Raw genomic sequence first — 19,805 nt, 5'->3', positions numbered from 1 at the left:
GCCTCACACACTCTGTGACCTAAACGGTTGTGACAACGAAGAGTTCAACCACGGTGTAAAATTTCAGTGTTATTTATGACGCCGAGAGGCCCGGCGCCTGCAGTGTCTTCTTAATCCAAGCTAAATCTGGAGCCCCGTCTCCCAGGCCTGCCCATGTGTCTCCAATGGCTCTTAATGACGCTCCTCCAGGCGTCCTGTTTGCTGACAAAAAAAAAAAAATCCATCTGAAGCTTTTGCATCTCATGTGGCTGTTAAAAATTGACGTTTCTTTATTGATGTAACCGGTTCCTGCCAAATACTTGGGGACAAATAAAAGTGGCTGAACTTGGAGACAAGCAGAGAAGCATTTGTTCGTGGAATTGCTGGCCAATTGATGTTGGTACTTAAACAAGCTATCATTTAAAGGAATCTCAAAAGAAAGAACTAGACTGCATTGAGAAGTTAACGTTCAGAGTGGCTGTGCCAGGAGCAGGCGATGCAGCCGTCCTGAGGGTCGGAGGTGGGAGGGCGTTTTCTTCCCCAGCCTCCTGGGGTCACATTCTTGGGATTCAGCTCCCCCCCACAACTTGGCTCACTTAGCTTGCCCTGCTGCTCCCCACGCTCTGGCTGCCTCCTCAGGCCTGGTTGCCTTTCTTCTCACATGCCCTGCTTCTCCCTGCCTCGGGATTTCCCACTTGCTCTGTCCTCTGCTGCAGACCCCTTCCTCCAGGGAGGCTTCCAGTGATTCCTGTCCCTGTGGCTGTGCTCTCCCAGCACATGGCTTTTGCCGTGTCCAGCTTCACTCAGGAAATGTCCCTGTGGATTGAGGGCCTTGGTCTGCCTGGCTCACCCCACGATCATAGCACGTCACGGCTGGCGCATAGGAGGCATGTGATGGCGTTGCCAGGCAGACCCAAGGGACAAGCACAGAGATCCAGGTGTGATGGACTGGTCTCTCCGGACAGCTCGCCTTCCTGGGCCTCCCCGAGATGCTGGGCTGGGGGCAGGCAGGCACTCCCGGGAGCTCTGGCCCAGTTCCTGCCCGTCGCCCTGCGGAGTAATTACTTCAAAGCAGCAACAAGTGTGGGAGACCGAGGAGGCAGTGTCATTGATTTTCCCATAAAGGCACAATTTGTAGTAAGTGAGAGCCTTCCTGGTAACACCTCAGCCATCTTCACGGATGGCCCCGCAGTGGCGGGGCGGAGAATGAGGAGGGTCTCTGGCAGCCCCCAGCGCCTCCTGGGCCCACAGGAGGGGCGGGGGTCTCCTCAGCCTTGGGCCCACTGGAGCCCTTGATTGTGGAGCAGGAGCGTCCCATCCTGGGCCAGCGGGAGACACAAGAAGGCTTGTGCCAGCCTCCAAGTGAGGCGCCGGGAGCCCATCCCTGCCCCTCCCCCGCAGGGACCCTTCATTCTGCCCTGCGCCTTCTCCCCCACCTCCCTTAGGTCAGAGCAGCATGCGGACACCAAGCCGGGCCAGGAAGTCAGGGGGAGCTCTGGGCTGGTTTAAGCTCAGGCTCCTCCTCTCCTCCCCCAGGTCCATCTGCCTTTCTTCTTTCTCACTGTGTCCGGGAGGCCAGCCCCTCCGTCCACACCTGCCCCACGTTTGCTGAAGGGATAGTCAGGGCTAGGCACTGGGCTAGGCAGAGCCAGGAGGGCACCACGAGCACCTTCATGTGGGGCTGGTGTCAGAGCCCCAGTGGGAGCCACCAAGGCAGTGTGGTATGAGGAGCCTAAGGCAGTCCACTGCCTACAGCCCTTGGAGATGCTGATCCCCAGGATGCTGGGGTCCGCATTTACAGGACGCCATCCAGGCAAAGTGTGGTTGGCATTCCCATTTCGTGGGGGCCCGAGAGGCAGGCTCAGGGGCCAGGAACCCTACCACCAGGGCGCGCTGTGCCCAGAGCTAAAGAAAAGGGCGTGGGTTCTGGAGGCCTTTGTCCTTCGGCCAAACCCAGACCCCGGTTGTTCTTTGTTCCGGGCTGTGGCCAGATGGGGGATCAGCGCCCCGCCTCTGGACCACCTGTCTGTTCTGAGGGGCTCCGGCAGAAGGAAATGACAAGGGAGGGTGACCCAGTGAGTCACCCGCCCTGGGGCCTCAGCTTAGCTTCCAGATTCTGTTTTCCATCACATTAATTGCATTTATTATTCATAAACTTCTAAAACTGGCTTCTGGGCCCTCAATTTTCCAAGCCCCCTGGGCTGTCACAGCTGAGGCTCCTCTGTGTCGGGCTCCCCAGGGGTGCCGTATGGCTTTGAGTGGGGATCAGACGCTGGCTTAGCCAAGGGCCCTTTGAATTTGGAAATGAAAACAAAGGATCCTCAGCTTGGTGGCTTTACTGGGACAGTCCTGGGAGACTGGGCCTTTTCTCTGTGCCTGGAAGTGCCGGATGGACAAGAGGGCTGTCACCTCAAATGCCCGCACTTGGCTGCCCCGAGTGCCAGGCCTCTGTGCCCTGGGGCTCCTGCCCTGTGGGACCCGGTGTTTGTCTTGGCTCCTTCTCTCCACTGTCCTCAGATGTTTTAACTGCCCCGTGTTGGTGCAGCCACCGACCCTGGCCCCATCTCAGGGCATCGCTGGAAGCAGGGAGGGGGCCTGGGTCTCACTTGTCGCTGGCTGGACTTCCTGGCTCCTTCCTGACCCCATTCCCGAGGCCCAGGTCAGGCAGCCCTGAAGGGCAGGACCTTTCCCAGCTACTTCGGGGCGCCTCCCGCCGGCAGCTTTCTTCCTAGTTGAGCCGGTTTGTGTTTCTCACTCCTTCCGCATTTCTGACCTTTTCATTTCTGCTGAGGGGTCTACTTGCAGAAAGACAGCTACCTCTGAGGGGGCATCAGAAGCCATCTGCTGCTCTCTGTGTCTTCGCTCTGTGTCCTCGAGATGTGTAATCCTGCCCTGGGGCCGAGCCAGGGCCACATACGCCCTGGTCCCACAGGGACTTGCGGAGAAGACTGTTGTGGCCCCGGGCAGCTCCCAGGCCCGGCCAGGCGCTCTGATGTCTCCCGCCCAGTTCATGCCTCTGCTTCCTAAAGGCGTGGGCTTGAAACTCTCTTCCCTGTTAGGCTAAAAAAATAGCAAACATTAAAAGCAGACACTGAATGATCCCTGCAAGACGACTGGCTGAGCGTCCCTGGCCGTTCTTGCAGACAACTGCAGAGACATGTGCCAGAACATTCTGTGCGTGGACCGGGAGTACTCTGAAACTGCGGGAACCCAAAGCCCACTGTAGAGATGGATAATCGGACGGGTACCGTCGAGGGGGAGGGCGAACGGGCTGTTGCTGTGCACGAGAACGCGGACAGACCACTCCTTGCCAGGCAGGCAGCCTCAAGGGAAAGATGTCAGACTCAGGCCTGTGCGTCTCATCCCGTTTTCCTGGAAGCCCCACAATAAGGCAAAACCTTATTGATGGGGGAGCAGAGGGCCGGGGGAGAGACGGGCATGGCATCTGCCCAACGGGAAATGTTCCAGGTCGGGATCCCAGGGATCTTGTCGTGAAACGTCATCAGTCAGGACACCAAAGATGTGTGTCCTTCACCGTGTGTGTTATAGTTCAGTAAATGGGCTCACCCAAAAAACAAAAAGCAAAGAGCGGACGTGCAAAGCAGAGCTCTTACAGTGACAGCCTGGGCAGGAAGGCTGCTGTCTGTTTCTTACCGCGAGTGCTCCTTGCACTTCCCAAATATATAGGCCTCTGGAGAGCGACAGGCTGACATGGTCAAAGGACCATTTTGTGTGCCTTCAGAATTCTTCCGTTGGCCAGTGACAGAAAGAAAATGAAAAGTTAAATGCAATTTAGGGAAGCACCGCCCTGGCTGTCTGTGAAGGCCGGGACCTGCATATCGAGTCGATTAGAAGCAATTATAAAAGGGACCACATTTCTTAATGTTTCTCGTTGGACGGGAAGGTTTTTAAATATGGGGCATTAGTTAATAAAAAGTCCCTAGAAGCCTATTGTAATATATTACCTAATCCTTAACAGTTCAGAGTCAGTGAAATAGGTAAAAAGGGAATGTCGGATTAATATGTAGTTATTATTAAAATTGCCTTATAAATGAGTCAAGTCCCCCGGAGGTACCAAAGGGGCGACAGTCTCGGGGCCTCGGTGTGCCCTGTGTTTGTTCGGCGGGAATGCCCCCGACGCAGGGAGCGGAGAGCTCTGGCTCTGAGTTCAAGGACAAAACACCTGCTTGCACTGCAAGAGGTAAGAACTGGCAACCAGACTACGAAAATCTCACAAAGCCCTCTCGTTCCCTAGTTACTGAAGTTTCTGGGCTGCCGGGCTCTTTGGGGCAGGTAGCCGGTTCCCACGAGTTGGAAGTGTTTGTGTGGCTCCCAGGGACCGCCCCCCCCCCAGTAGTCCCAGAACGAGGTGGGTAGAAACAACTCCCTTAAAATGTTGGCCCCCCAGCATACCACACCGCAGGGGCTGGGGGGCTGACACCACGCACGGGGCACAGCTCTGCAGGCCAGTATGGGGGTGGGGGGGTGGCATTGGAAGATGTGTGCCCAGGCCAGTGTCTCCAGGAGGTCATGCATGGGGGGAATTTTCCCTAGGGGATCTGGAAGCTGCGATTGGTAGGCCCCTCCAATCGGAGCTGTTTGCTGAATCCGAGTTCTTTCCCCGGCATTTGGCGAATGTCATATCAGATACATTCTAGGTGACTTACCCTGTATGGATGAGCTGAATCTGTTTACAGTGGCAGGCTCACTTCTGCGGAGCAGCATGGTCGCCCTGGACAGAGACACTTCCTTCTGTTCCCAAGGGAGACAGAAAGATCCCCAGAAGGGGATCTGCTTCTTAATTCCGTCCTTGCAAGCTGCCTGTTTGGCCCCATCCTGTCTCTTGCTCCCTCCACTGCAGTGGGAGCCCTGAGGGGGCTCCAGTGTTTCCCTGAGGGGCGGGCGGCCCACTGAGGGCAGCACTGACCACATTGTGGGCAGACAGAGGAAGCAGGAAGGGCTGTTCTCCAACCAGGCTCTGAAAACCCCCACTCCCGCTGCAGGAGACCTATCTCTTTGTGCAGACAGGGGGTTTGCCACAAAATCTGAGTCCAGAGAAGGAAGTTAAGTGGGCTTTGGAAGCAGGGCTGAGCAGACATTCTCGTGGCTCGGATTCTCCATACCCCAAACCAGAGAGCTTTGCCTACTGAGTTTCTGAACTGCAGTCCCCAAAGCCAAGCCAAAGTTTTCTCAAGTTGCTGTGTGCGGGTGGCAGGCGGTGTGCACTTGCGACCCCTTGTGGCAGCTTCGGGGAGTGGTCCCGGATCCTTGCTGTGTGGGGTTGGGTCCCTTGGGCCCAGCACATCCTGAGAGGCCTGGGGAGGGAGAGGGGCAGTGAGTGGGGCAAGACTGGGCAGCTGGTCTTCAACAAGGAGATTTCATTTCTTCCAAAAAATATTTTCAAAATGAAACAGCTATTTTTCTGGTAAAAAGATATCACATATCCCAATAGGAAATTCAGTCAGTACAGAACCTTATAAGTAAGGTATGAAAAAAAACCTGTGATAGAGGTGTGGCTTTAGCAGGGTCTCTCCAGGGGGACAGACGGACAGACTTTGATCCGCTGGGACCACACAGTTCCTCCTCCTGTGTCAAGGAGATATCTCTTCCGTCTCTGAGCTCAGGCACACGGCACATGTGGGGCCCTGCCCAGGATCCGCTCATACCAGTCTTCCGCTGGGAATGGCCCTGTGGCTTTGGACATCCCAGCCTGAACAACACTGCAGCGATCAACCTCATCTCTCTCTCTCTCAAGTGTTTAACTTTCCATCTCTTTGGGGTAAATTCCCGCAACTGGAATTGCTGGGGGAAATTTTGATGCACAAAGCCAACCTGTCCTCCAGAACATACACTCCCTTATCCCTGCCAGGACATTAATGTCCGGTGAGCACATACTATGTGCTTCCTAGAAATTTTCTCATTTAATACCATGAGGTGTGACGAGTAGCACTGTCTTGCACTTTATAGGACACATAGAGGCTTTAAGAATCTGGTCCATGATCCTACAGCAGACAGATGGGTCTTGGTGGAGCGAGGCAGCCTCGAGAACCCGTACTGTCTGCCACTGAGCTGAGCGTACACACATATGTGTACACACACACACACACACACACACATGAATACCTGTACCCACTCAGTCCCCAGAGTCAACTGTGTTCCTTTTATCACTTTTCATCTCTACCAACTAATAAGGGGAAAGTAATACTGACCTTTGTTTGCACTTCTTTGGTTACTGGGAGGTGAAGCTTCTCTTGCAGGTGCTTCTCTCCCATTTGTCTTTGTGGCTTGTCTGTCCTTGGCACAAGCTGCTGTTGGGACATTCGGGGTACTGCTTACTGCTCTCCGAGAGCATGTCACATTAGGGCCTTTCATGTTACCCTTCTACTTGTCAAAATATTTTTTCCCAGTGTGATGCACCGTTTAAACATCGATTGTCAAATTTCCCCTTTCCTGTGCAGCTGATGCCTTTTACATCCCCACATCGGCCTCCTCTTCTGCCTCGATACAATTCAGCTGCTCACGTCTGTCTTCTAGCTTTATGGTTTTACGATTTTCTTTAAAAAAACTTTCTGTGCAGTTACAACATATTTCCACACTGGTATGGATGGTGTGACAAATCCGTGCATCCCCATGTTTATTTTACATGTAACTCTTTGGTCTTCCTAAAATGCATTTAAGAGTGATGAGTAATTGGGGCGCCTGGGTGGCTCAGTGGGTTAAGCCTCTGCCTTCGGCTCAGGTCATGATCTCAGGGTCCTGGGATCGAGCCCCGCATTGGGCTCTCTGCTCATCAGGGAGTCTGCTTCCTCCTCTCTCTCTCTGCCTGTCTCTCTGCCTACTTGTGATCTCTGTCTGTCAAATAAGTAAATAGAATCTTTAAAAAAAAAAAAAAAAAGAGTGATGAGTAAGCAAGGATGCCGGGCATTTTTACCCCCTGTGAAATGGCCCATCAGCCCACCATCTTGGAATGATGTCTTTACCTCCCTGACCTAAAAATTCCACCTGTACCATATTCTAAATTCCTATGTGTGTTCATCGACATAGCATAGCCTTTGCTGCACTAACAACAAAAACGCAGATCTCACTGGCCGGGCACAGTGAGTGTTTATTCCTGGCTCACGTCGCAGTCTGAGGCAGACCCCGGGACTGTCCTCCCCCAGGGTCAGAGTTGCTTCTGTTCCCTGACTCTTCTGCCCTCCCATTGAGAGGGGAGAGAGAAAGCCTGGCAAGCTTATACCCGCTCCTAAAAGCCTTGCCTGGAAGTGGCCCACGTCACTCCCACTCATGCTCCCTTTGGCGAGAACCGGGTCCCATGGTCCCACGGACTACAGGGAGACAGGCGAGCACATGGCCAGGTCTCCGCCCAGGCGCCTCTGGAGCAGCTGGGGTTTAAGGCCCCCTGTTTTGGGACGGGCACATGTGCACGTGTTCTGTTTGGACCATCGGGCATGTTCCGCCAACCGTCCGTGCCATCCGTTACCCTTTCCTCAGATGTTTACTGAGGACCTACTGCGTGCTCGTCCCTGTACCCAGCCTTGGCCGTAGGGTGCCTTGGGCCTGTATCTATGACTTCCCTTCGAGGCCGGTAGGAAAAAGGGGCACAGCCACATGCAAGAGGTGAAAGCCATGAAGGGCGGGTGTGTCTGTGGGGTCGGGGGAGGGAGGAGAGAGGAGAGGGCTCACCTAGGAAGGGCTTTAGATGGTGAGAGAGGGGAGGGGCCTCTGATGGCCTCCTCCAGCCACCACCTCTGGGGCCGGCAGGTGGGCCATGAGGGGGCCTGGCTAGCCGGGCAGCGAGGTGGGCTTGAGGGAGGGGGCGGGGGGCGGCAGCGGTCCTAGTGCGAGGGTCATGTGCTGGCAGCGGGGGCGGGGCTGGGGCTGGGGACGGAGGGCCAAACAGTGCTCCAGGCCCACCAGCCAGTATGGACGCTCCCTGGAGAGGAAGCAGAAAGCCCCACTTCACAGCCTGACTCCCTCTGCTCCCTCCTCCAAGTCCGCGTGGCGTTCTGTAAGCTTGCTGAAGTTGGGTGGGCGATTTGGTTGTTTGTGTGGGTCATGCTGGTGAAGACGGTTCGCAGGGTGTGCAGGGAGGAGATGGAGCAGCCACGGGACCTTCCTGGCCTCATGGCCGGACGAGAGGAGGGGACACGCAGACCCTCATCACATAGCTGGTGCTTTGGCCTTGGAGCATGACTTTTCCTGGCCAGGAGCCGGGAGAGTGCCTCCAGACCAGGCAATTCACTAGAAATAGATGCCATCTGCCAGGAGGAAGAGCGTTCCAGAGAACCTTCTCTATACAGCTCTCTGAAACAGGACTTCACACACGGAGCAGTTCCTGCTGGCTGTCTGCTGGCTTCAGTTGGCGGTAGTACCAGAAAGAGAGAATATTTAACTTCGCATCAATAGGCAAAGAATAATTAAAGTATAATTAAAAGCATGAATTCTTCTAATTATTGGCTTTATATAATGTGTATTTAAAAACAAGACATCTGTTAAGACTTTCTTTTGAATCTATCCAGAAACCAAGAGAGGGTAGCATTTTAATTAAAAATGGATTATTTAAAAAACCGTTTAATCACCCTGTCATCATAGGACTTAGACCTTATTAATTTGCTATTGATAAATACGTTTAAGTTACCAAAATTCTTTAATTCATGGAGGTTGGAGGATACTTCTAGGGACCTGCCCTCTATCTGCAGGAAGCCAGCAGGGGAAAGGTTCTGAGTACAAGAGCAAGTTCTTAAATCACCTCACCTGTTCCCTGCGGACCCAGCATGGTCATCCTGTAGCATGTTGGGGACAGGTGAGGAGCTACCCCTGTGGGGTGAGCCGGTGCTGAGGCCCTGGGGGCCTGGCGAGAGGAGCCCACTGCCCCGTTGGAGAGCGTCCCCCACTGGTGGTGCCTCCTCTCTTAAGGGCTGATCTTTCTACAGGGGCAGCCTGGGTGCTCTCCCCATTCATCATCTTAAGTGGATAAAGACTTTCAAAGTGATAAATAGCACTGCTGTCGCTCGTCCAGCCAAGTGTGTCTCAACTAACGTTTGGAGTTGTAAGCCGGACGCAAAGGCTTGTTAGGAGAGGGTCCCAGGCGGCGTGCACTGAGTAGCCAGGATGCTGCTGGGAAATGCGAGCGGGTGCAGGGCAGAGAGGGCCGTTGCCACCAAGAGCCCACCCAGGCCTGCCAGACGGTGTCTGGGCCTCCTTCCATTGACAGTTTGCCTTCGACCTGGGCTTTGTGTCTCCCCAGAGCTCAGGAGAATGTTCTCGAAGAGGACACACTGTGTCTTAGGTTCCTGGGGTACCACTCACCTGGTGAGGCGGCCATGGTTCCCCCTTCTTGCAGGTGGCCGGGATCCCGGGCTGCAGCGACACCGCTCTCCTGGGTCCTCTAGCCTAGAGGTGGCCCCAGGCACCCTGATACCCCAGGGGACGAGTTCCCTGTATTTTGTGTACTGGGCCTAGAACACTTAGAATGGTTTGCATGTGTGCTTCTGAACCTGGCTGGTGTCAAGAACCTTGAGCAGAGGACTGTGGGAAGGAAAAATGGGACCCAGGAGGCAACTCAGTCCAAAGAGGAGAGCCCCAGAGGCCTGACTAGAGCTGGAGCTGGGCTGCGATGAGCCAGCTGACGCTTTGGACCCGCTGCTTTAGAGAGGCATTGACATAAAACAGTGCTTTCCAGAGAACGTTCTATCTGAGAGGGCAGATTTGTGACATACTTTAAGATGATGAGGCTGACAGAGAAATTTGATGTTTGGGAACAAGGTAGTAGTGGGCTCTGTAGAAATTAGCCAGACACCCTGGAGGGGTTCAGAAAGCACAGCCCTCTCTTCCTGTAGAGAGGTGTCCCGGCTGCGCCAAGTGGAAGCCGGGACCTCAGGCTCTGCGGGATTTGTGTATAGGAAGCACCTTTGTGGGGAAGGATTCCAGGGGTTGCTTCTAACACGGGCAGTGGCAGGAATTTGTGGAGTGGAGCCTCGTGGCCAGTGGTGGCTCCAAGGACGCCGCATGCGGGGCGTGGTGGCCACCAGACACCCGTGGTGCTGTCTAACCGTGGAGCCACGTGGGCATTTGTGAGGATCCTTGCCCTGAGCAGGCCCTGTCTAATGACCTGGCTTTATGACGGGCCATTAAACAAAGGATGACGGAAACGTTGCCAAGTAAGGCTCCAGCCAGGATTCAGGCTGAAGGGAAGGCTTGCGTGTCTTCACTCAGTGGCAGAGCCGAGGGGCATGGTAAGAACTTGGCATCTGCTTGTCCGAGGCCCTTAGCAGCCAGATTTGCCAGAGGTGGCATCGTCCCCCGAGACCCCCCAGCATTCCAGGTGCTAAGAACAGAGGGGACCCGTTTGGCATTTGCCCTGAGGGTCCACACTGGCTGGGTATCTGAGGCCCCTAGGCTGGGGACAGGAGCAAGGGAGGGGGGTACAGGAGAGAATCCGGGTTCTGTTAAGAGTCCCTCCCACCGGCTGTGTTCCGAGGACAGGCAGGTGCTCTCTGGGAGCAGGGACCTTCTGGACCAAGGTACTCCCGCCCGGAGCTAAAAACGGGTTTTTCTGCAGAAAAGCCTTGTTAGAGCAGGATCCCCCAGCATCAGTCACGTGACACCCCCACACCGTCTGCCAAGTCCTTGTCCCACTTGCAGTATCGTTTGCTTAATGGTTGTTTTTTTTTTCTTTACGTGTCCTTTAAAAGAAAGCTTTATATCCCTGTCATGAGTGAAACTCAGTATGATCTGCCGTAGGTGGAGTGGAACACTTTAAAATAAACACCTGACGCGTAGAACGTGTGTGCCGGTGGACCCCGTGATGCCATCGCATGGACTTCTGTTGTGCTTGGGGAGATTCTAGCTGTTGCTCTTCCAGGAGGCTCCCCATGTATGGGCATCCTCCCTGTGCACCTTCCTGGGGAGGGGAGGCAGGGGTGCAGTCATCCTTGGGAGGGAAGTAGCTTCTGGACTGTGTCAAGCAAGAACTAGCTCCCTCTGTCCCTTCCTCATTATACATTGCTGCTCCACGGGTGATTCTTTGGGTGGCCCGGAGCATTTTTTTTAAAGTGGGGGGGGGGCATGATGGTTTTGCTTTGGGGCCAAGAAGGCTGTGATTGCTGATGTCGGCCAGGGTTGGTGCAGTCGGGTCAGATGCGAGCAGGTGTTGATCCCGGCTGAAGGTACATTGGGCGCAGCTCTCCCCGGGCCTCCCAAAGCTGGGGCCCTCCCACTCGTTCAAGAGCGTCAGCCCCAAAGGGGTCTAGATTTTTTCTAGAATGTTCACCAGAGCTGTGTGCTGCAGGCTTCAGGTTTTGTCTTCCTGTATATCGTCATCCAGGTGCCGGTCAGTCCTGCCTTTCTTGACTGCAGCTCCTGCCCCCACCACCCTGCCCTTTTTTCAGGGAATCGGCAAAGATGGTCCTACAGGGGTCAGAACGGGCCAGCTCCTTGCTACCCAGATGATGGTCAACACCACTGGCTAGTGTCCTTCATGTATAAATCCTTTAGGGATGAATAAGGTAAAGATAAGAACATTCATTTTTCTAAAAAAAAAAAAAAAAAAATACAGGCCACTCAGAAAGGAAGAAATAGGAGGACATAAGCATGTAAACAGGCCAGTTAATCAATGAAACAACAAAATACTTTTTTGTTTTGCCTGCCGGATTCGCAGCTCAGTGGGCAGCCTGTTTCCGTGGTGCACCGCCCAGGACCCTGAAAATCCTCGTGAACTTGTTCGGGGTCTGTCGGGCAGAACGGGCCCTGAGACTCAAAATGTGCCCGAGTAATTCTCCTTCTAGGAATTTAGTCCAGAGGCAGGGAAAGGCATACGGCCACGGGTGTCCATCGCAACACGGAGATGGAGACAGCCTAGATACCCAGCAGCATGAAATTGGGGAAGTAAATTACAGGGTGTGGTGCCGCCCACACAACCGTGTACTGTGCAATCACTCGACAGAAATGTATGGGGAGGCGTCAGTGTGCCAGGCACAATTCTGGGCTCTGGGGACACTTGAGTGAGCAGTAGAGACAAGACTCCAGCCTAATGGAAGTGAGAAAGGTTGGGTGGATGGATGGATGCCTGGATGGATGGATGGATGGGAGTCGTACGGTGAGGGCAACGGGCGAGGGAGTCCTTCATCCAGGGAACTGGGGACAGGCGTCCCTGAGAAGGGGACATGGGGACAGTCCTCAAGGGGAGAGCAAGCCATGGATCTCTGGGACAGACATTCCAGGCAGAGAGAATGAGGCTCCTCTGATGGCCCTGTGCTGGGAGCTTGCCTGGCAGCCCCAAGAGCAACAATGGGGAGGCGAACGGAGAAGATGAGAGGAGACGGGGAAATGAGAGGGAGCGGGCTGCTCCCAGCAAGTCAGGACTCTGTGGTCCTCCTTAGAGCATCATCAAGGGAGCCCCCCACAGGGGATGAGGTCAGAAGCTGGGAGATCGGCTCCATCCCTGTCACCATCACCCTGCGAGAGAAGAAGGTGGCCTGCACCAGCGTCAGCGGCGAGCAGTGGTCAGATTCTGGACAGAGTGACCCCGAAAAATAAATACAGTACAGATACGTATCTATGGGCAAGGGAACATGGTGTTGCTTTCGCAAGACCCTTCCCTGACATGTCTCCCAGGGCTGGCGGCAGGGCGGGCACCTTTTGAGCTCAGTTGGGCCCCACGCATTGGTGTGAAGCAGGATGAGCGTCCGGGGCAACCCCATTCATGAGAGCCGCAGTCTGGAAACCTCCAGGATGTTCAGCAGCAGCGTGAGCGGAGCGGGTGGGACACTACCGACAAGAAGAAGGAGCAGTGACAGCCACCTGCCACCGGGGCGGGTCTCGCGGGCGTCAAGGGCAGCGGCAGGAGAAACTGCACAGAGAAGCCTTGACATAAAGATCCTGGGGAGGCAGGAGTCCAGAGTAGTGTTGAAGTCAGGTGCCCGAGGGAGGGAGGGAGGCCGGGCTGGGCAGGGCCCCGCGTGCTGGGTCCCTGTGCTGGGCCCCTGCGATCGCAGTCCTCTTCCGTGTGCACGTCAGACTTCAGTCAAAAAGTGGCTTCAAGGAAGGTTTCGTTATTTTAATATACAGCTCATTATTATTTTTAGAAATCTGTGTTTATGCCTCTAAAAAAAAAAAGTGCCTGGAAGGATGTTCAATGACATACTTGACTAGAGGTTCTCTCTGGGGGATAAGATGATGGGTGAGGGTTTTTTTTCCCCCTTTGTGTAGAGAGTTTCTAAAATCTTCTCTATATATTTGTGATTTGCATTTATTAGCAGTCTGATGCGGCAAGGGCTTTCTCCCGTTGCGGATACCAAAGAACTCGGAAATCCAGCCTAATCAAGCATGTCAAGAATAAAGAGGAATATTTGTTAATTGAATGTCATGTTATGTCCTCAGTTATGCTTAATACAAGATAGGCGATTTAGAATTCCCAATTATCCAATTAAAATGCTAATTAGCTCATACCTTGATAGCTGCTGGTCGTGGGGAGCGAGGGAGTGGCTTCTCTCCAGTGCTCCTCGCCTTCCTGCCGTGACCCTGTCTCTGAGGCTGCTCTTGCCGGGCCTTTTTCCCACAAAGGAGGAGAATCACTCCTTCCCCTAAAGGACTGTTGGTAACACCAGAGGCTGCCGGGGGCCATTCGGTTTCTCTTAATGGTGGGGCCTTGTGGGAGGTCCCGGGCGAGAAGGTGTTGTTGTCCCTAGTCCGGGACTCAGGTGGGGCAGTGGGAGGGAACTTGGGGTTCGGGGCCTCAGGCAGAAGGAGCTCCTGCTGGTGGAGACAGCCACAGAGCCACTGCATATGGTCTGTGTCCCTGCGGGTGCCAAGTGTTGTAGGCTGTGCCGTGAGCTGTGGTTTTATTAGCACTGCATGTCTGGGTTTAGTCCAGCTCGGTCCCTTCTTGGTGACAAACTCTGTGAATGTTACTTGCTCTGTTCCAACACCCTGGAGCCTCAGTCGTGGCTCCCTAGTGTGCTCTGTGTCTTTCCTCAAGGGAGGGCCCAGGGAAGGGGAGGGACAGACAGCCTCCCAGTTCACCCCCACCCAGTCCTGAACCTGCCGTTCAAGAGGCCCATGGAGAACTCGGTTACAGGAGCTGCGGCTCTCCCGGGAATTTGGGCAGAGCCCGGCCACGGTGGGTGGCCCGTGATGACCAGAGCGGGATGGGGACTGTCCTCCCCCGTGGGTGCTTTTTGATGAGCCCAGAAGAAGTGAGCGAAACAGTATCCACCCTTCCCTGGAAATTCAAAAAATACTGTGGTCTATGCTTCTGGTTTCCTGGAAAAGCTGTTCTCCTGCTGTTCCCCAACAGAGACCCCTCCTCGGGGTCTAGATCCGAGTCCTCTCTTGCTGCTGCCTACCTGTCAGGGAAAGCAGGAAAACAGAAACACACTCCGCTCGCCTCAAGGTGAATCCCAGGGCTCTTGTTTTTGGGACTGTGGTTTTCTTACTATCAAGAATTTTCTTTTAGTAAGTCCTCAGGTCTCCAAAAGGCCCGTCACATTCATTCCGTAGTCGTCGTTTATACCCCCAACATAAGGGTAGTCGATTAAACAGAGTAAATGTGAATCCAGAGTACACCAGTGCTGTGATAACGGCACAGAACATAGTCGTTAGCTCCAGGACAGCACGAGACACGCCCACGCCCCCCTTTCTCACCCCTTAAGGCCCTGGCACTTCCCTGAGGAGGCGAGACTTCCGGAGGCATGAGCAGAACAGAGGCAGCTGGATGCCCCGTGTCAGAGGACGCCCGTGTGCGTGTCTGTCCTGGGGACGCATCGTGTGGGCACAGGGGTCTGGGCCATGGGGGGATTCTGTTTGGCTTTAAAGGACAAGAGACTCTGTGTGTAAGCCCGGCCTCCCTCAAGGGGTCCTTGCTGTGTGCAGTCCCTTTGAAGCCCCTGAACTTGGACAGTGGTGACAGCCAATGTGTCCTGGAAGACACCGTTACAACCTCCGTGTGTCTCATCATGTAAGTGATACAGCAGCTCTGTGGGAGGTGCTGTTACTCCATCTTACAGATGAGGAAACTGAGGCATAGACGGGCCATACAGCTGGTACATGGCAGAGCTAGGATCTGGCTTCGGTATCAGTACTGAGCGGGGCCCCATGAGGCTCGGCATGTGGCCCAGAGCAAGGACGATGGGACACGCGCCAGGTGGAGAAGCCATGTGTGGGGAGCAGCCTGCCCATCTGCCCTTCCACGCTCCTGTTCCCGGCTCGGCCTCCCGGGATCTGCCCGGGTTTGGGTGGTGGGGGGTGATGCAGCCCCGGCTCACCTCCCCCGCTGGCCCGGCTGCCGGCCCTCACGCTTATGCTGATGGCTCGCTGACACCGGCTGCCCCGGGCAGCCCTTCTGCCATCATCTTGGGCAGCTAATGCATTTTTATAGGACCGCGGTTATCTGCTCATCAGGCGATAAACCTCAGAGGGCAGGAGCTGGGCTGTGAGCCCAGGAAAGCTCCGAGGACTGGATGTGCGGGCCCCGGGGGAGGCCCGCAGTGCTGTCCCCGGAGACCCCGCTCCTGCAGATCGGGGCCGCGGCATCTGCTCTCCCTGCCCCATCCGTCATCTCCAGGCACTGACAAATGGGCCTGCCCCTCTGTCGCGGGGGTCGCTCCATCCACGTCGTTATTCACAGCACAGACTCGCCCAGGTTCCTGAAAGGTTCTCGTTGATGCCTGGGAGACAAAGCATTTTCCACTCGTGTCCTGCTTGGGAGAAATTTATGGGCAAGGAGGGTAAATTGATAGAGGCACGGCCGTGCCCGGGGGGACCTTCAGGGACCACACTGTGGCCGGTGTGCGTGAGACCCCTGCTCGCCTCTGCACGTCAGGAAGCCACCCCCCTGCTGCCAGGCCACGTGCCTGCTGCCCAGCCATGTGCTCCCCACCCCATGCCCCACGCAGGCGAGCAGGAGGGAGTGGGGCAGGTCGGCCCCGCAGGACACGGGCACACGCACACCAGAGGGAGTCACAGATGGAAAGAGCAGGCGGAAGTGATCTCTGGTCTGCGGGCCCTGCTGCCTGGCTTCCTGCCCCCCTCTGCTGGTGGATACACTGGTCACCTCCAGAAGTTCTGCTGTGTTGTGTTTTCATGCTCTCTGGTTAGGTGTCAGTTAGTTCATAGGTACATATAGTGCCCGACAGTTCTGTTTTCAGAAGTCCTTGGGGGGCTCAGCCTGGTGCTGGCTGTGTCTGACAACTCCTGTGGACTCATGTTCATCTTCAGGGTGTGGCGGTGTGTATATACACCCGTGTGTGTGTCTGTGTACCTAAGCGTGCACATAGACCCTGGCTGACCCGGGCTGAGGCTGTGGCTGCCCAGTTGGCTTTGTGTCACTCCTACTGGGGACGCCATTCAGCAACATAACTTCTGCTAATTTCTTGATGTACGAGTTTCCAAACCACGCAGGTGGTTCACGCTGGACCCTGAACCCCCCCGGAGGGCAGACCCACACGAGCAGCTCTGAGGGAGGTCCGGTATTTTATTTTTTCCCTAGAGCCCAGGCAGGCTTTCCCATGGCCTGTTACGACGCTGGTGAAATTTCTCCACATCTTGCCCTTCTGCTGAGGGTGCATCCCAGCCCAGACTTGTGGGGACAGGGTCTCTGTTCTCTTCTGTTACTTCTTCTCGTGCCCCTGAGGCCTCATCCCTGTCCCCACATGGCAGCAAAAGCCAAGGCCTCCAGTTTCCCAAGCCTGGCAGCTCCCTCTTCCTTCCTGTCCCAGGAGCACGGTCCTGCGTGTACTATCTTTCACGGAGCCCTTCTGAGTGTGGGAGGTGGGGCGGTTCGGTTCCACTTTTTAGCTGACTCTGCCATGGTCTCCCTGTGGCTCCCCAGGGACAGATGGGTAGCTTCCAGCCAAATCGGGCTGTGGACTTGTGTCTGTCAGGAGTGAGTCCCCTCTGATCACGGGCCACTTGATTCTCATCTGGTCCACCGTTTGTCGTATTTTCCGTAAAGTTCCAGAGGCATCTTTACGAACCGCCCTCCTGTCACCGCCTTGGTCTGTGAGCTGTGTAGCGGGAACAGGTGCAGCTCTGACCGAGCCCCAGCCAGGCCCCCCAGGAGCTCCACGTCACCCCTGTGCTCCCCAGTGTGCAGCGTGGAAGCACCCTTGCCGCTGGTGGGACTAGCATCTTTCCACGGTCCCCTTGACCATTGCCTGTGTCTGTAGCCCAGGCTCGAGAGCCCAGAGAGAAGGCCCTTGAAGGCGTGTGAGCAGAAAACGGGGGGCCTGTTGCATTCACCTGTCACTGCCATCAAGGCCCCAGCTGGTCCTCACGTCGCGTCAGAAAAGTTCATTTAAACCAAAATTAGGTGCCCAAGTCCAATTTTGAAGAACCTCAAGTCATTTTCAGCTCGAGTGACTTTTCAGCTTCTGGTGTTTCTCGTCTTCCTGTGGCTAGAAGCTGCCCCAGGGCCAGGCTGCAATCCGCAGGTGAAAACTGGGTCAGCCTCTGCTCAGCCGAGCGCTTCTGTAAGCTATGCCGTTTACCCTAAAGAGCTTTTTTCTTAAGTGGAAGCCAGAGCGTGTCGTGAAGGCTGTTTCTCCTGAGCAGAGGACACGGCAGGGAAACGCAGGCCACTGAGACTGGCTGCGGGGGAGTGAAGCCGCCCACGCTCCCCACGTCGCCAGGCCGCTGCAGAATGTTCCCGCTTATTCATCTGCGCGCGCAGGCAGCCCAGCTGTCCCTTGGCCTGGCCTTCCTGGCTGTTCCCACAGCCTGCCGTTGTCTGCCTGTCCTCACCTCAGGAGAGGCCCACTGTCCCCAGTCCCTGGAGATCCATGCAGTCCCCGAGATCTGCTTCTATCCCCACAGGGTTGGGTCTTCCTTATAAGGGAGCACTTCTGCTCCGTGGCACGTCAGGCGTCCTCCCCTCACTGTGGGCTCGCTGTGCGAGGGTCCATGTCTGAGGCCCCGGTGTCTAGTCTGGGAGCAGAGGCTGCCTATGGGGCAGGGCCCTGGGAATGCTGGCCCCGGGAAGGCACGGACTGGGCTGTAGCCGCACACAGGGCTGTGGCTTGGTCCACGGTCTCCGGGCCAGAGGTGGAAGTTGGTGGCCACCCCCGGTGTGCCCTTGCTGTGAATACAGGGCACTGATAAGGGGCCAGTGTGTGCCCTTCCTTGCCCCCGTGGCAGTTCCTGAAATCCTTTCTGTTGAGGAAATCGTTCACTCACAGATACACAATTATCCTGGGAGGCTTGGGAAGCAAGTCTGGAAGCCGACTGAACGTAGCAGAACCGTTCCTGCATGACAACTACTTAATACCCAATCATAACAATTACACGTAATTGGTGTTTACAGTGTCTGGAAGATTAGACTCCTCTATATAGACGTTCCCGAAACCAGCCTCGAGCGTGCAGGGGAGGATGGCCGCACAGCATGCCCACAGGCGGCCTTGGTGTTCTGAGGACGGGAGCAGCAGTACAGCCCTGTGCTTGGGCCCCTGCCCTGGTGGTCTGTGGGTGGACTGGGGTCCACTGGACCTGCTTCTCAGCCAGGGATCCTGGGGTGCTGGGCCTGAGATGCCTAGGCATCAGGGAGGGGGTGAGGCCTGGAGAGGCTGAGCTCTTTGAGTACAGAGCCCCCAGGTCCTGGAGCTTATGGGGGGTCAGGAGGATGGGCAGGGCCACAGCCTCCCCAGAGCTCTTGGTAGCATGGCCCCCCAAGGGTTCAGCACTGCTGAGGTGGTGTTCGTGAGGCTGGTCTGGTCCATCAGCCCCTGTAGTCATCTGCAGGATCTGCCCCAGGAAGGCATGGGGCAGGACCTAGGCCTTTGCCCAGGGTGGCTCACCCTCTGACCTTGGCTCTGTCCCGGGTCTGCTGATATCCTATGTAGCTGGAGGCCTCCCCAGGCTCTGGCTCTGGGCTCAGCCTGGGAGCTGGCGACCCCTCTCTAGGATCTCATCTTTGCCTCCCCTGCCCAGAGAGGGGGAGCTTGTCCAGGGGGCCATTTGCTGCTTCACGTGAGGAAGGAGAAGAAGGGCCTGTCCTCAGACTCTGCCTCTCTCTCCCTGTCTGCCCCCAGCCAGAGACCCCTCTGCCCTGCTTTGTCTCCGTGAGGGTCTGCACCTTGACCCTGTCCTCCAGACCAGTGCCCAGCGGCTCTGCTCTCCTTTCCCCGGAGCCCCTCCCCAGGGTCAGGCCCAGGGCCATCTGAGGCTAGCTTGGAGCCAGGAGAACCCCTGGCCGAGCAAGGCCTGGGCCAAGGGCTTGCAGGGGGCGGGGGGCGCATGTGCTCTGGCAGCTCCGTCCTGACGTCCCTCCTTCCCGCGCAGCCTCTTCGAGCACTACTGCTACTCCCGGGGCGGCATGCGCCACAGCTCCTACACCTGCATCTGCGGCAGGTAAGTGGGGGTGACGGAAGGAGAGGGCTGTGGGAAGGTGACCCCCTCACCCACCTCCCGGGCTTAGACACACCTGCTCCCTCCCATGCCCACTGCAGCGCCACGGAAGCAAAGTCCTTCTCCCCTCCTAAGGCTCCCGGCCCATGCGGGGTGCTTGCTGCCGTGCTCTCCCTCGCCACCCCGCGGGGGCACACAGCCAGCATGTCCCCCCACATGTGGCCCTTTGTGGCTGAGGCAGGAGGCTCCATGTGTGTCTGTGTGTGTCAGCTGCATGAGGCTGAGTGTGCTTGGAGGCCACGGGGTTCAAACGACCCGGAGAACAGGGCAGCCCGTGGCTGTGGGTGTGCACGGCTGTGTGCGTGTCACGGGTGTCACTGTGGGTCAAGGGGCACATCCTGGCTGGGGGTGGCCCCCTCCACTCCTGGGCACACCGGGCTCTCCTGGCCCGGGCCCGGGCCCCGGGTCAGAGGGTCTGGCCTCTGTCC

At 56.1% G+C, this 19,805-nt stretch overlaps 1 protein-coding gene and 1 long non-coding RNA gene across 2 annotated transcripts in view; both read left to right on the top strand.

Moving 5' to 3' along the window:
* PEPD (peptidase D) overlaps positions 1–19,805 on the top strand; it is a 108,644-nt gene that overhangs the window by 66,549 nt on the left and 22,290 nt on the right. Inside the window, exon 10 of the mRNA XM_082708633.1 lies at positions 19,252–19,320. Coding sequence (XP_082564759.1) covers positions 19,252–19,320 — 69 coding nt within the window. The remainder of the gene's footprint in view (positions 1–19,251; positions 19,321–19,805) is intronic.
* LOC309852321 lies at positions 10,730–13,340 on the top strand. The gene is made up of 2 exons (XR_014305170.1): positions 10,730–10,855; positions 11,306–13,340. It is a non-coding gene; the product is annotated as an uncharacterized lncRNA (long non-coding RNA).

This window comes from Mustela nivalis (assembly GCF_964662115.1).
Source record: "Mustela nivalis genome assembly, chromosome: 18".
In the NCBI taxonomy this organism is placed as follows: domain Eukaryota; kingdom Metazoa; phylum Chordata; class Mammalia; order Carnivora; family Mustelidae; genus Mustela; species Mustela nivalis.
Note: the sequence above shows the minus strand (reverse complement) of the source record. Positions and strands in the feature narration are given on the sequence as shown.